The sequence below is a fragment of the Tupaia chinensis genome, unplaced genomic scaffold (genome assembly GCF_000334495.1).
Source record: "Tupaia chinensis unplaced genomic scaffold, TupChi_1.0 Scaffold000081_1, whole genome shotgun sequence".
NCBI classification, from domain to species: Eukaryota; Metazoa; Chordata; class Mammalia; order Scandentia; family Tupaiidae; genus Tupaia; species Tupaia belangeri.
In genome coordinates, this window is record NW_006159542.1 from 3,918,557 (window position 1) to 3,933,279 (window position 14,723).

The window sequence follows — 14,723 nt, forward strand, 5'->3', positions numbered from 1 at the left end:
AGCCCCCGGGGCCGTTGGGCGGGCGCCCCCTCAAACCTCTTTTTAAAAAATGTATATTTTTTTAAACCAGAGAGAGAGAGACAGCAAGAGAGAGTGAGAGACAGAATGTGAGAAAGCAAACCATTAGGTCCGGGACTCAAACCATGGTCGGCCATGTGGGAGTGTTCAGCATTTCAACCACTACTCCACCTGCTGGTTCCTGTAAAACCTCTTTTGAAGACACTGTTAAAGTGACATAAGACAACCTGAGGATACTATAGATTCTTCTTAGGGTTTAGTGATAGGGAGAAGGTTGTTGTACCTGGAAGGCTAATATGCTTGTCTTTAAAAAAAAAAAAACATATTAATCCTTTTTTTCCCCATGAGGTAGAAAGAGAAAGAGAGCATGTGTAACCCCTCCCGACAGGATTTTGATGCCGTGACCCATCCTTCAGCCAGCCCTGAATCATGGGCACACATGTGCCTGGCCTGCTCAGGGAGGTCTTTAGATTTGAACTGGGAACCTTCCCATGTGGGATTGCCTTGTAAAGCATCACATTTTACCACTGCACGACCACCCAACCCCTCGGATGCTTTCTAAATGTAGACACAATGGGTTACAAGACTCAGCATATTTCCTGTTTTTGCCTTGACCTACGAGAAATTCAGGACTAAAATGTTTTATCATTTACTGCATCTATCATGGACCTTGGTTTTTGCACCCAGATTTTGTCATCGTTTCCTGCTCTCCACCCTTCTCTGCTTTAGTTGGGATATAAGCAAATAAGTGGACTGAACCTCAGAATTTCAGGTCTTCAATTTTACTCCTCCAGACAATAGAGGGTATTTTGTATGGGGGAAAGAAACATTTTTTCTGTTTCTTTAGTCAGAGGTTTTAAACATTATATTAGAAACCGTGTTGTGTAAGACAGCTTGCTCTCGTGAGTGTACCTGATTAGAAGGATTAGAATCCAACTCTTGGAAGGGATCTGGGTGTACATGTACAGGAGTATGAGTCTGCTGGTTATGTCAAGGAGGGCTTACTTTTGCCCATGTGGTTAGATCCTCTAACTCAGCTCTTTGCTTATTTATTTATTTTTCCCCCCGCAACCTTGTTTAGGGGTTGTTTTCCTTAGTCCTGGCTGTGTGAGTGACTGAGTTTTTCCATGTGTCATCTTTAGGACCTGAACGCCTACAAGAAGCAAGGGATAGCACTGCTGACCAGAGTGGGCGAGTCAGTCAAGCATGTCACCGGAGGCTACAAGCTGAGGAGTCGGCCCCTTGAGTTTGCAGCCATAGGCGAATACTTAGATACCTTTGCACTCAAACTGGGAACCATTGATCGAATAGCCCAGCGGATCATCAAAGAAGAAATAGGTGAGCTCTTTGTTGAGATCGCGATCGTGCCTGGGGACCACACTGGCACAATGGCATTCACGTGTGCCACGCAGAATCAAACTGCAGAAATGCCAGAGGGACAGCAGCAGGGCATAGTTTACGTCTAAAACAAGTAAATACAAGGAGGGGAGAGCTCCATGTCATTTTTCATTCTGTCGCCTGTCCTGTATCTTACCCTCGCGTTTGCTTTTCCTATGGCAACCAACCGCTTCTGAGCCCCTCGGCGGTTCCTCTCTTCTCTCTCCTAATTTTAGCTTTAAAAGTAGAGGCATGGACTAACTGCCCTCCAGCCACAGGAATGACAAATTGAAAAAACAAACTTAGGTATCTTCTCTGGTAGAAAGATGGTTCAGAAGGGTAGCATGGTCAGCTGTGTTTGTCCAGGCTGTGGCCCTCGTGAACCTTCAGACTTGAGACTGACTCTCACCCCATCCTGGCTTCATTTTAAAGCCACTCCTCCTGAGCTGGGGAGTCACCAAGGTCTGTGTTTATCCTTCTTGGCTGTTGCCACCACTCCCTTCCCACGCCTATCATGGCCACCTGCTTTGCCATATCTCAGAATAGTGGGGTCTGTTGTATCCTTACACATGCGTGGGCCAGACAGACCTGGACAGTTAATGATCATGCCGACACATGAAGCATGTTGGAAATCAGTGTCCAATCTGTGTCTAATCAGTGACAACAGTATTCTGTTGTCATGGCAAGAATTCTGGTGACAAAAAAATGGGCCAGATTTTCCTTGTAGGAGAGAAAAAATAAAAAATCAACATTTTCCTTTGTTCCCTGTGCTTGTTCCCTCTCCTTTACCCATTGGTGGTATCAGATGGAGCCTGAAATAGAACCAACCCAAAGGGTATCACTGTGAAATTTTAGAACAAGTGATAAGGTTTTGAAAGCTTTTAAAGAAAAATGGGAGAGGCAGGTGATATATAAAAAGAACAAGAATCAAAATGGCTTTAGAGATTGCTGAAGGTACTGTCTACATCTAAAGATCATGTGGAGTAAATTCCATGGGAACTAAGGTATTGGCTGACCACTGGGTGAGAGAGTGAGAGTCTATGTTAGACCTCAACTCTTTTTTTTTTGGAGAGGTTTTTGCTATAGGGCACGTGCGCTCACCAGACAGATAGAGACAGAGAGACAGAAAGCGAGAAATCACCCCCCAGGGGGGATGGCCATGCCACAATTCCTTCTCCTTCATTCTCCTCTCGGGATCTTGGGCACGCACGCACACGCGCCTGGCGTGAGTTTAAGCCACCAGGTCCGGGACTCGAACCGTGGTCGACTACGTTGGGAGTCCAGCAACATAGCCATTACGCTAACTGCTGGTCCCAGACCTCAACTCTTGTATTATTTTCTAAATTCTATTTTTTTCCCCATGGTGACTGATTTTTATCTTTTAAAAACATCCCCCATGTATGTAAGACTCTGCCCCAATTACCTTTTAAAATGCTGCCTCCCAGGATGGTAAGCAAATAGTTATTTGAAGATGTTTGGTGGACGTGGCTCCTTCCACTTTTCCCCATCAGCTGTGGTTCCCATTATCTAGGCACATAGCACTCCCATTATGGGGTGGAATGAATTGCCGTGACGTTAGCTTCAACATCAACTTGTAGAGCTATTACAAAGTTATGTTAGAAACAGTGTTGTGTCTGAAGAAGAATGTGTTCAGGTGTGTTAATGGCCAAGGCGACACATCTTGGTGTAGACGGCTCTTGGCTGTGGTGATGACTTACCATCGGGTTAGCAAGCACTCGTGATTGCTATCCAACCAGGTTTTACTTGGGTTCTCTTCCCCCTTTAGAGTACCTCGTAGAGCTGAGAGAATACGGGCCTGTGTACTCTACATGGAGCGCGTTAGAGGGTGAGCTGGCTGAACCCCTAGAGGGCGTGTCGGCTTGTATTGGGAACTGTTCTACGGCCTTGGAAGAGCTGACAGATGACATGACAGAAGACTTCCTACCTGTGCTCAGGGAATATATTTTATACTCTGACTCCATGAAGGTAAGCTGGCTTGCTTTTGTGTACACTTTGGTTATTTATTTATTTATTTTTTTTGGTAATAGTCATTATAAAAAAGTAATGGACTTTTGCCTGTTTGCTTGTGGTACAAGTTTCTTTCTTCCTGGGTGTGCACGATGAGACATGTGGACCGCCCCAGGGACTTGTGACTAGAACACATGTTGAACCGAGTATGTGCGTTAAATGGAAAAGAAACAAACAAAATATATAATTTGGAAGAAATTCTTATTCGTGTTCTGTAGACACTATGGAAGAACAGCTCTTTCAAGTTAAAATATCATTGCTGAAATAAAATTGATAGTAAAGCTGAAAGATAGATTGAGGAAGTCTTGTAAGACAAACAAAAATACTTGGAAAATAGAACAAAAATGCAAAATGCACATTAAAGAAGGATAAGAGATGGGATTAAACACAAAGGTTCAGCTTCTGGGTGATAAGACTTCCTGATTGAGGGAGCTGAGGAAAATGGAGGGAAGAAAAATTTATGAGAAATAATACAAGACAATCCTCTAAAGTTACAGATAAAAGTCTTCAGGTTAGCATGACATGCTAACTGCCCAGCAAAAGGAATGAAAACCAAACCAACCCAAAGTGTATGGTTGTGAAATTTTAGAACAAAAGTGATAAAATTTTGGAAGCTTTTAAAGAAAGCAGGAGAGGGACCAGCAGATGGGATAATGGTTATGCCGCTGGACTCTCACATAGTTGACTGTGGTTTGCGTCCTGGACCCAGTGGCTTTAAACTCATGCTGGGAATGTGTGTGTGTGTGTGTGTGTGTGTGCCCAAAATTCCAGAGAATGGAGGGGAAGAGATTGTAGCATGGCCATCCCCCTTGGGGAGTGATTTCTTACTTTCTGTCTATCTCCCTGTTTCTCTGGCAAGCATATGTGCCCTATAGCAAAAATCTCTCAAAAAAAGGAAATAAATAAAAAAGAAAACTGGGGAGACAAGTGATATATAAAAGGAACAAGAATTAGAATAGCGTTGGTTTAACAGCAAGGGATGAAAAAAGACAGTGGAACTATGAGGACCAAAGGTTTCCATCCTCAAATTCCACAGGTAGAATAAGTGTGAGGTGTAGGTTGAAATGCCTGAATGCCTACACCAGAAACTTCTCCAGCCTACACATAGATTGCCTGGAGAAGATAGCTTCAGGGAACTTGTGGGACAGTGGCACCAGCTGGAGAAAAGGGCCAATCTTCCTGACCAGCAGAACAGATACGGGGCTCAATGTTGAACATGCCTACCTCCAGGTAGCTCCCTTTATACTTCCAGAACAGAACTCTGAACTATTCCTCTGTCTCTGGGACAGATCTAGGCCATCCTGGTAGGAAAGACCCAGTAAGATCTGAACTGAGTAGAGAAACTTGTCGGTCTACATGGGGTTTAAAAATGGAAAACCCCAAAAATAATAGAACTATGAAAATATTCTATAGTTTGGGAGGGGAAGTGAAAAATAATGAATCAATTTACAGTAATTATAAAAACTTAAAACATTATTATGGAAAATTTCTAGCATATACAAAAGCAGAGAGAATAGTTTGACAACCTCCCATATACCCATAATCCTTTTTCCATCTTGTTTCATTAAGTATGAATATTTTTTCTTGGATCAGTGATCCAGTAAAAAATAAAACAGTGATCAAAGTGATTGATCAGAGAAATTTTGAACTTCTTATCTATAAAGTGAAGTAGATGGTGATGCGAGAGGATAAAGTTCAAATGAGAGATCTCTAGCCTGAGGCAGCTTTGTTATAATTACCCAAACTCCAAATTTGCGACTTTTTTTTGCTTAATAAAGATTTTTGCCATAGGGCCTGTGCATTCATGGGAGAAAGAGAGGGAGAAAAACTGAGAGCTCACCTCCCGTGGGCCATGCCACAATCCCTTCAACCACACAGTAGACCACATGGGGTCCAGCACCTTCACCACCACGCCACTTGCTATCCACAAATTTGCAACTTTTTAAAAAGTTTAAAAATTTCTTACACGTTGCATTTTTTTCTTTAATTTTTTTTTTTTTTTTGAAAGAAAGTGCTTGCACTCGCCAGATAGAGTCAGAGAGAAAAAGAGAAAGTGAGAAAGCACTCCTATCAGGGGATGGTCACACTGCAATTCCTTCTCCCATTTCTTCTTTTGGGGTTCTGGGCACACGTGCACATTCATCCAGTAGGATTTTCAACCTGCTGGGTCTGGGACTCCAACTGTGTGTTTGGCCGTGTGGGATCCAGCTGCTCTAACCATCATGCTATGGGCTGGCCCTACATGTTGCGTTTTTAATCCTATGGCTGAAACAAGTATAGAAAGGTATCTTGATTTAATTTAAATAAACCAGAATAGTTAACATTACTTACGAAGTTATAGCATCCGGGTTTTTGTTGTTGTTGTTGTTTTTTCATATTTGCTATAGCAAGCATGCTCTCACTGGAGACAGAGAGAAAGTGAGAGCGAGAGAGAGAGAACACCTCTAGAGGGATGACCACGCTGTAATCCCTTCTCCTCCATTCTCCTCTTGGGATCTTGGACATGCATACACACAAGCCCAGCATGTTTTTCAAACTGCCTGGTCTAAGACTTAAACAGTGCAGTTAGCCATGTGGGGTCCAGCCACCTTAACCACTGTGCCACCTGACTGGCCCCTATAGTATCTGTGTTTGTGAACAAAATAAGTGTTTACAATCCCTGAGTTGTCCTTGAATTTCTGTCCTGCATAGACATATCATTCATCAGAATGCTCCCTAATCTTGCCAGACTGAAAATTCAATGCATACGTGGCACTGGAGTATTTTAGTACAAATTACCTTGATCACTGTTTTCTTTTGTTCTGGCACTTGCTAAGTGTGTTAGTACTTTGATATATGTTTGTACTTGATGCAGTTTTCAATTGTCGTTTAGTGAGGATTTATCTGGCATCTTACTAAAACGCTGTCATGCTGTGAGACATAAGCTTACATGAGTCATTGAAGTTATAAATCAAAGAGACACGTGTTTGTCTTCTTTCTTCCCCGCATGTGTGAGGTGTACGTATTGAGTTTCTTGTTTACTGAGCATGAAACATTTCAGTCAGGTTAATCGGGTTGGGAACAGTGTTGTCAGGGGAAGGCCTGGTAAGGAGAAGTATTGACTGCAGCCTCTGAAACCCAGGTCTGCCCCCGGTGAGCTGAGCGGAGTCCAGTTAGTAAGAAATGGGGTCACCTGCTCCCCTTCTCCCCAACAGGAACATACCTGTGCAGAACGTTCTGGAAGAGACAGGAAAAGATTTGATGGCAAAGCCAAGGCTGCATGTAGGACTGTCGGGGTCCCTGCAGCCAGACTGCAGATCTTGAGAAGGTCTGAAGTGGCTCCCTGCCTTTCACATTGCTAATCTGTAGGATTTTTTTTTTCCCCAAAGGGCATGCACAGTTGCCAAAGAGAGACAGAAACACACCACTATCATTTTCATACAGGGGAAGGGAGGGAGAAAACACGCTCTAGTGGGGCTCAATCATGCCGTATTGCCCTCTCCTCCATTTCTTCATCCTGTTGGGATTTGGGGAGCATGTGTACACATACACACACCCACACACACACACACACACACACACACACTGCCCATGTATTTTTCAAGCCAACAGGTCTGGGACTTGAACTGTGGCCATTTGGTATCCCTTAATCACCAGCCATTGGTCAGCCTGCTCAAGAATTTTAAACTCTGAGCAAGTCAGATTTTCAAAAGTTGCTTTCTGGCTTTTGAGATATCAGCAGGATAGACATCACTATTGTGTTTAAAAACTAAAAATGGAGCAGAGGGGATGCTCAAGACATGGTTGGGACCTGTGTCTCGTTAACTGCGAAATCGTCTCCAGAGCTGAGAAAGTCCTGGTTTTGTTTAGGTGGGGAGTTACTGATACAGTGATGCTGGTCAGTCTACTCTTACCCTGCCTGTGGGTGGACCAAAGTGTCTGTTATTTGGAGTCAGCAGCCTGTGTCTTAGGAATTTGAAGAAGTTAAGGGTTAGTCAGTCTAAAATGCTGGGGCTCACTGAAGCTCTCCCCCACAGGGCTACGGTTGGGGTTCTTCTTCGAGTTTGAAATGGGCTTTGGGATCATTTTATCTCATTTACTCATTTAGAGATGAAGAAATGGAACCTGGGGGACCAGCAGTTAGCGTAATGGTTATGTCACTGGACTCCTATGTAGTTGACTGCGGTTCGAGTCCCAGACCCGGTGGCTTAAAACTCACACTGGGTGCATGTGTGTGCGTGCCCGTGTGCCCAAGATCCCGAGAGGAGAATGGAGGAGAAGGGATTGCGGTGTGGCTATCTCCCCTGGGGGGTGATTTCTCACTTTCTGTCTCTGTCTCTCTCTGTCTTTCTGGCAAGCGCACGCACCCTATAGCAAAAACTCCTCAAAAAAACAAACAAACAAAAAAAACCGAAAAACACACACCCAAAAAAAAAAAAAAAAAAAAAAAAATAAGGAAAAAAAAAAAAAAAAAGAAGTGGAACCTGGGTAAATCTTTCTTGTGTTTCGTGGCGGTAGACCATACTCCCTAGTGACCATGCTCACCTTGTAGCGGTGTGTTTACCATTTACCAAGCAAAAAACTAGGTGAATCCCAGCTTGTCAAAGCTCGTCTCAACTTGTAGCTCTAAGAACAAACAGGGCTGGATACCTTCTGTTCTTTCCTGTGGGAGGCAGAAAGAAAGCAATAGGAAAAACTTGGATCACAATCAGATCACATGGAACAAAATAGAACAATGAGATTTTTGGAGTGTGGGAAGAGTTGGTGCTTTTTTTTTTTTTTTTACTATAGAGCATGTTCGTCTGCAGGAGAAACAGATAGAGAGTAAGAAAACATTCCCCAGGGTAGACGGCCAGGCTGCAATATCTTCTCTGTTCTCCTCTCAGGATTTTGGGCACAGACGCACACATGCTCAGCATGAGTTTACACTGCTGGGTCCAGGACTCAAACTGCGGTTGACTGTGTGGGAGTCCAGTGGCATAACCATTACACCATCTGCTGGTCCTGAACAATGAGATTTTAAGCAGTGAACATTGAGGACAGCTTGTGCTGAAGGCATGCATTCTAAGGATACACAGAGACAGCACACAGTGCCTGCTCTTGAGAGAGGGGTACCAAAGTGACCCTCAGGCCTAGGACTCAAGTTACACACACTACAGACAGCTGTAAGTGGTGTTTATGTGGGATTTCACATCCTGTAGACAAGATGTGTATAAAACAAAGTTAGGGAAGTTATGGGCTGAGCGACCATCTTCAGATCCTTACCAAGTCTGGCAATGCCTTTTGAGAACTGGTGTCATTTAGACCCAGCCAAGAGTTGGGGAAACTTTGTTTAAGAAGGGTAGGGCAGGCAAATATTTGATTAAATTAGATCATTGCTGAATTTAGAACATTGACAGTTGTATAACTATTGCATCTTGTCAATTTTTTTTTGAGAGGTTTTCACTATAGGCGTGTGTGCTCACCGGAAAGAGAGAGAGAGAGCGAGCGAGGAATCACCCCTCCCCCCCAGGGGGGTGGCCATGCCACAATCCTTTCTCCTTCATTCTCCTCTCGGGATCTTGGACACGCATGCACATGCACCCAGCGTGAGTTTAATCCACGGGGTTCAGGACTCAAACCACGGTTGACTACATGGGAGTTCAGCGACATAGCCATTACGCTAACTGCTGGTCCCAGCATCTTGTCATTTTTAAGAGTAGGTTTATAAGTCAACAAACTTGCTCATGTCAGAGGTCTTGGAGAATGACTGGGGTGGGATGAGACTCTGACGGAAGAATGGGTTCTAAGGGAAAACCAACTGGAAAGACTGGCTGTGACCAGAGCCTTGACTGACATACAGGAGTCAGCTTTGCAATGATTGGAGGATTGACCTTTCAGGCAGAGCCAGCCGCCGGTGCAAAGGTTCTGAAGCAGAAGTGAACTTGGTCTTTGCAGATCAGAAGGGCCAGGGTGAGTGGAACCCAATAAGCAGGGAATTAAGTGGCAGAAGGTGGGGTCAAAGAGATGGGTAGGGGCCAAGTCATTGAGTAGCATCATAAAGGCCATGACTGGTGAGAGTTGGATTTCATCCTAAGGAATAGAAGGGAAGCCCTTGGGTTTTATGCAGGGGAGTGACAGGACGCTATTTTTACTTTTAAGAAGACATCGAGTGCTCAAGTATAGAGAATAGACTAGAGAATGAAAGTGGGGCGGGGCCATTCAGGAAGCTACCCAAGGAGCCAAGGTGTAGACAGGGAAGCTGGTGGAGCTTGGGCTGTGAGAATAGTGAAGTGTCTGGACTTGGGGTACACTTTAGGTGAAGGGCCACCTAGACTTGCCATCGTAGTTATGTGGAGTACGGGAGGGGGAGAATTAAGGTTTTTGGCTCTAGCAGCTGGGTGGATAGTAGTCCTGTTTATCGGGATGGGGAAGTCGAGGATGGAACAGATTAGGCAGTTCGGCCATGTTGAGTTAAAAAATGTCTATTAGCCATAAGGCGGAGGTGTTACTGCAGTTGATTATGAGTTTCATTCAGTGTGGGAATAGAAAGTTGCATCATTTGTATATGAATGGTGTTTAAATGTATGAGACTTGGGGAGATAAGGTGAGTCTAGGCCAGCGCCTGGGGCATGAAAATATTCAGTGGGCTAGCGCCTGTTTAAGAGGAAGGAGTAAAAAAGGAGTCTGAGGAGTGGCAGGTATGACAGGAGAAAGAAGATTGCCTCCGTGAAGCCAAGAAAGATGTTTTGAGATGGGGCATGATAAACAGTGGCTGTTGGATTTAATAACAGAGTTGCTGGTGATTGTGACTTTGAGACGTGGATACACAAGTTGTAGTTTAAAGACTGTTTTTGAGTTGGAGATACCTTCAACAGTTTTGGTGTAGTTCTCTTCAAATGTCAAATCTGTCAGTTTCTTCAGCCTGCCTTCCTTTCCCCCTTGGTGTCCACAAGGTGGAGCTGATGAGTCAAAGTACAGAGAAATGACCAGATTGTGCTTCTGGTTCGCTATTCCAGTGCCTGCCTTCCTTTTCCTTTTCCTTCTTTCCTTTTCATTTCTTTCTTTCTTTCTTTCTTTCTTTCTTTCTTTCTTTCTTTCTTTCTTTCTTTCTTTCTTTCTTTCTTTCTTTCTTTCTTTCTTTCTTTCTTTCTTTCTTCTTCTTTTTCTTTTCTTTCTTTCTTTCTTTTTTTGTTTTTTTTTTATAGTTTTTGCTATAGGATGAGTGATCGCTAGAGAGACAGAGAGTCAGAAACTGAAATGAGAGGCCCAGTGGGTGGCATGGTGGTTAAGGTACTGGACTCCCAGAAGACTGACTGCAGTTTGAGTTCTGGAGCTGGCAGCTTGGAAATCATGCCAGGCACATGTGTGTGCATGCCCAAAATTCCAAGAGGAGATGGAAGAAAAGAGATTGTGGCCTGGCCATCCCCCCGGGGGGTGATTTCACACTTTCCCTCTCACCGTTTCTCTCTCTCTCTCTCCATCTCCAGCAAGCTCATGTACTTTATGGCAAAAACCTTAAGTATAAAAAAGGGACCAACAGGTGGCATAATGGTTACTTCTCTGGACTCCCATGTACGTGACTGCAGTTCAAGTTCTGGACCCGGAGGTTTCAAACTCATGCTGGGTGCACATGTGCCCAAAATCCCAAGAGGAGAATGGAGGAGAAGGGACTATGGTGTGGCCATCCCCCCTGGGGGGTTGCTTTCTTGCTTTCTACCTCTCTGTCTCTCCGGTGAGCTTATGTATCCTATAGCAAAAACCTCTCTAAAAATAAAAAATAAAAACGAATTTTTCTGGAAGATCAAGGTGTCAAGAAAACTTTTGTTCCCCTTTCCTGAACAAACGTTATATACAGAGGGGTTAATTTCTTGCAATTAAGATGATAATGTGAAGAAACAGGTGATGAAATGTATGATAGTCTCAAGTGATTTTTAAAAATGATAATTATTTTATTTAACTTAGTTTCTTTGTTTTTAATTTGACCAGAGAGAGGCAGAGCAAGAGAGAAAGGGGAAGTGAGAAAGGAAGTTTCCAGGTCCGGGACTCGAACCATGGTCGGCCATGTGGGAGTCTAGCGTCCTCAACCACCATGTCTCTTGCTGGCCCCCTCAATTCTTTTTAAAAAAGTGTAAAAATTATAAAAAAATAAAACTTGGAGATTCTCAGTGATGACAGCCTGGATAAATATTTATATTTCCTCATCTTTATGAGACCTTAGCAAAATGACACTATAAGAATATTTTAAAAAGTAATTTGCCAGAAGGCATGTCCACTCACCGTGGAGAGAGAAAGGTGAGAGAGTAAGCACTCCCATAGGAGATAGTCATGCCATAATCCATCCTCTTCCATTTTTCACTCCTTTTGTGATTTGGGGCATGCATACGCACAGGTCTGGTATGTTTTTCAAGCTGCTGGGTCCAGGACTTGAACCACACAGTTGTAAGACCCAGCTACCTTAACCACCAAACCACCAGCTTGCCCACAGGATTTTTTTTTTTTAAAAAGGTATAAGCTCACAAAGACAAAGAACAACAGATAAGAAGATAATAGCAATACAAATTGGGGGAACTAGAAGGCAAATTGAGAGGTGATTAATGATTAAATGGCTCAGAAGAGCTGACTTTGAAGCTGACTGTGGGAAAAAGTGCAAAAGTCACTTGGTTTATAGCATGGAACCTCCATAGAAACCATGAGTTGGTAGCACCAAACAACTCTGGGCCTGAGGAAGAAATGGAGCTGAAGAGAAAGATGAGTCAGGAGTCTTCCTCTTTTAAAAATCTGTTATAGGGTGCGTGCACTTGTCAGAGAGAGACAGAGAGAGGGAAAGGAAGATGGCCATGCTACAATTCCTTCTCCATTATCCTCTTGGAACTCGGGGCATGAATGCACATGCACTCAGTGTGTTTTCCAAGCCACTGGGTAAGAGACTAGAACGACGTAGTTGGCTGTGTGAGATCCACCGTCTTAACCACTACGCCACCAGGTGGCCCCAGGAGACCCTTTAAGAATCAGTTAGAAGTGGTTCTTACTTTCCTCCTCCTACAGGGACCACTGTCCCTTCCCCGCTCTGGCAGAACTGGGGGTGTGTTCTCTAGAAGTGATAAAATAGAGGTTTTCTGGACCAGGTACAGTTGAGCCCATTGGCTCTTTCCCGCCATGGCAGGCTTGGCCCGTCTGCCCGTCATGGGTTGCTTTGGCTGTCGAGCCTGTGTCGTGTGGGGTGAGAGTCACTCCTCTCGGACCATCCCCAGCAGTGTGCACAGGCACCCCTACAGAGGACAGGGCTCTTACACAGTTGGTCTTGATTCCAAATGTGTTTCCAGCCTTGAATGAGTGTGGTTGGATCACAGAGTGTGAAGCCATAAGCTGGAATGTGGCCGGAAGAGCTGAAATGAGTCACTGCTGTGTCATGAGCCAGTTATGTCCTGAAATAGGTCCCACCACCATTCCTCAGTCTTCTTGTCCACGGAGTAGGGATAATGCCCTCCCGCCTCTGCAGGCTGTTGCAAGCCTTTGATGCTACCCAGTGAAGTGGGAATATCAGCCCAGATGCCCACACCGCCTGCACCGGAGGGCGGCATCCTGGCCACTCCACATGAAATCTCGGGAGCTTGGCAGAGGAGACAGAGGCTCTGCCTGGCTGGTTTTGAGGGTGGGAAGAGATATATTTAGACTCTTTCTGCTTTATGGGGTTGATGCATCCTTCTCCCTGTTTCTCCCCACAAGGGCCCCGGCAACCTGGGCAGAGCTTAATTCTTTCCTGTGCTGATGGTATTCCCAGGCATTGTCTGAAGAGCACTTTGGCTTTGGTGACGTGGCTCTTGCCACACTGACAGAGTGTGTCATGGGAACAACTCATGCTCGTTCCTAGAAGAGCTAGTCTGGATGTGTGTGTTTTCCAGTAAGATGGAGTGAGGCGTCCCATGAAGGGAGGAGCACAGCCGTGGGAATTCCAGTCGGCCCCCGCCCTGCCGTCCCATTGCTCCTTGGCTGCCCCGTTGGTATCTTTGTGGATAACATGGTGTATGTTTTACTTGGGTGGATGTCATGATGTTTGCTTCTGCTGGTACAGACTAGTAGATTTAGGTGATCCGGCCTGTGTGAAGCCCAGAAAGGCCCCCTGATTGTTTCAGTTTAAATGTTGTAGATTTACGTCACCCAGTAGGGAAGCCACTAGCCATACATGTATTCCTATTTGAGTTTAAGTTTAAATTCAAATGATCAAAGTAAAAGTTTACACCTAGTTCCTCAGCCATACTAGCCACATTTCAAGTAATACACACTCGGGGCTGGTGGCCACTGCATTGAGGCAGATCACAGAATGTTTCCACGTTAGCAGAAAGCGCCATTCGTAGCACTGTAAATCTACAAGGTCTTCAGAAAGTTCATGGAAAACATATCTTATGAAAAAAATCATACATCTCTTTTTGCAGGGCACCAAATTTAACTCTTTAATTCCATTTCCCATGAACTTCTCGAAGTCCCCGCCTTCTTACTCAAAGACTGGTCAGTGTGGGGAGAGAGCATTGGTGGTAAACAAGGAGAAAGTAACCATTGCCAGCTTTACCTCATATTCTTTCACGGTGGAACACTTCCCTCACTTCAGGGAAAGCGTGGAAGTTCTCTGTATTCATGCATCCCATTAGAAGGTTGACCCCAGAACGCTCTCAATTGTTCAGCCACTTTTTAACACACTGTCAGGGCCACAAAGTCCCCGATGCTTTATGAAGGAATGGCTCCTTTCTTCTGGGAAGTCCCTGTGGGGAACAGTGCATGATTAGAAACTTGCATCCCAATTTGTGACTTCTGAGTTAGTGAGAAAGTAAGCCTTACCACCCTTGGCTTGCCATTTGTGGTTCTACTAAAAAAAGAAGATCGAAACCCTTTGATGAAACATAAGGTTTTCTAGAATGTTCTGCAAGCTCTTCTGATTTGCTTGGTGTGGAATCTTTGCTGGGGAGCTAAGACTCAGGCAGGCAAGGTGAGGGGGCCGAGCCCAGGGCACAGATTTAAGGAGGCACATACACTGAGGTGCTGATCTTGTACTTGTGAGGGCCTAAGAGTGAGTGTCTCCTTAAATTTTGCACCTTATGTGCCTGGCTTGCCTCACCCTTGCTCCATTTAGGGGGTCTCTTTAGACCCATTTACCACTCACCTGGCAGGCTTGCTGCATGTTCAGGAATTCTGGACCCATACATGTGTAACTTTTTATTTTATGATTTCTTATTTACATTTAATCATTGTACATCCTTGTAATGTACAATATGGTTGTTAAAGCATGCATGCAGTGTGTGACAATCAAATTAAAGATATTACCACATAGAGACCAGCAGTTGGCA

General features: G+C 44.4%; 1 protein-coding gene across 1 annotated transcript in view; it reads left to right on the forward strand.

The window, feature by feature from the left end:
• Positions 1-14,723, forward strand: part of SNX30 (sorting nexin family member 30) — a gene marked incomplete at its 5' end in the record, with an annotated part of 139,372 nt that overhangs the window by 92,571 nt on the left and 32,078 nt on the right. Inside the window, 2 exon segments of the mRNA XM_014585526.2 lie at positions 1,161-1,356; positions 3,182-3,381. Of these exon segments, the coding sequence (XP_014441012.1) occupies positions 1,161-1,356; positions 3,182-3,381 (396 nt within the window).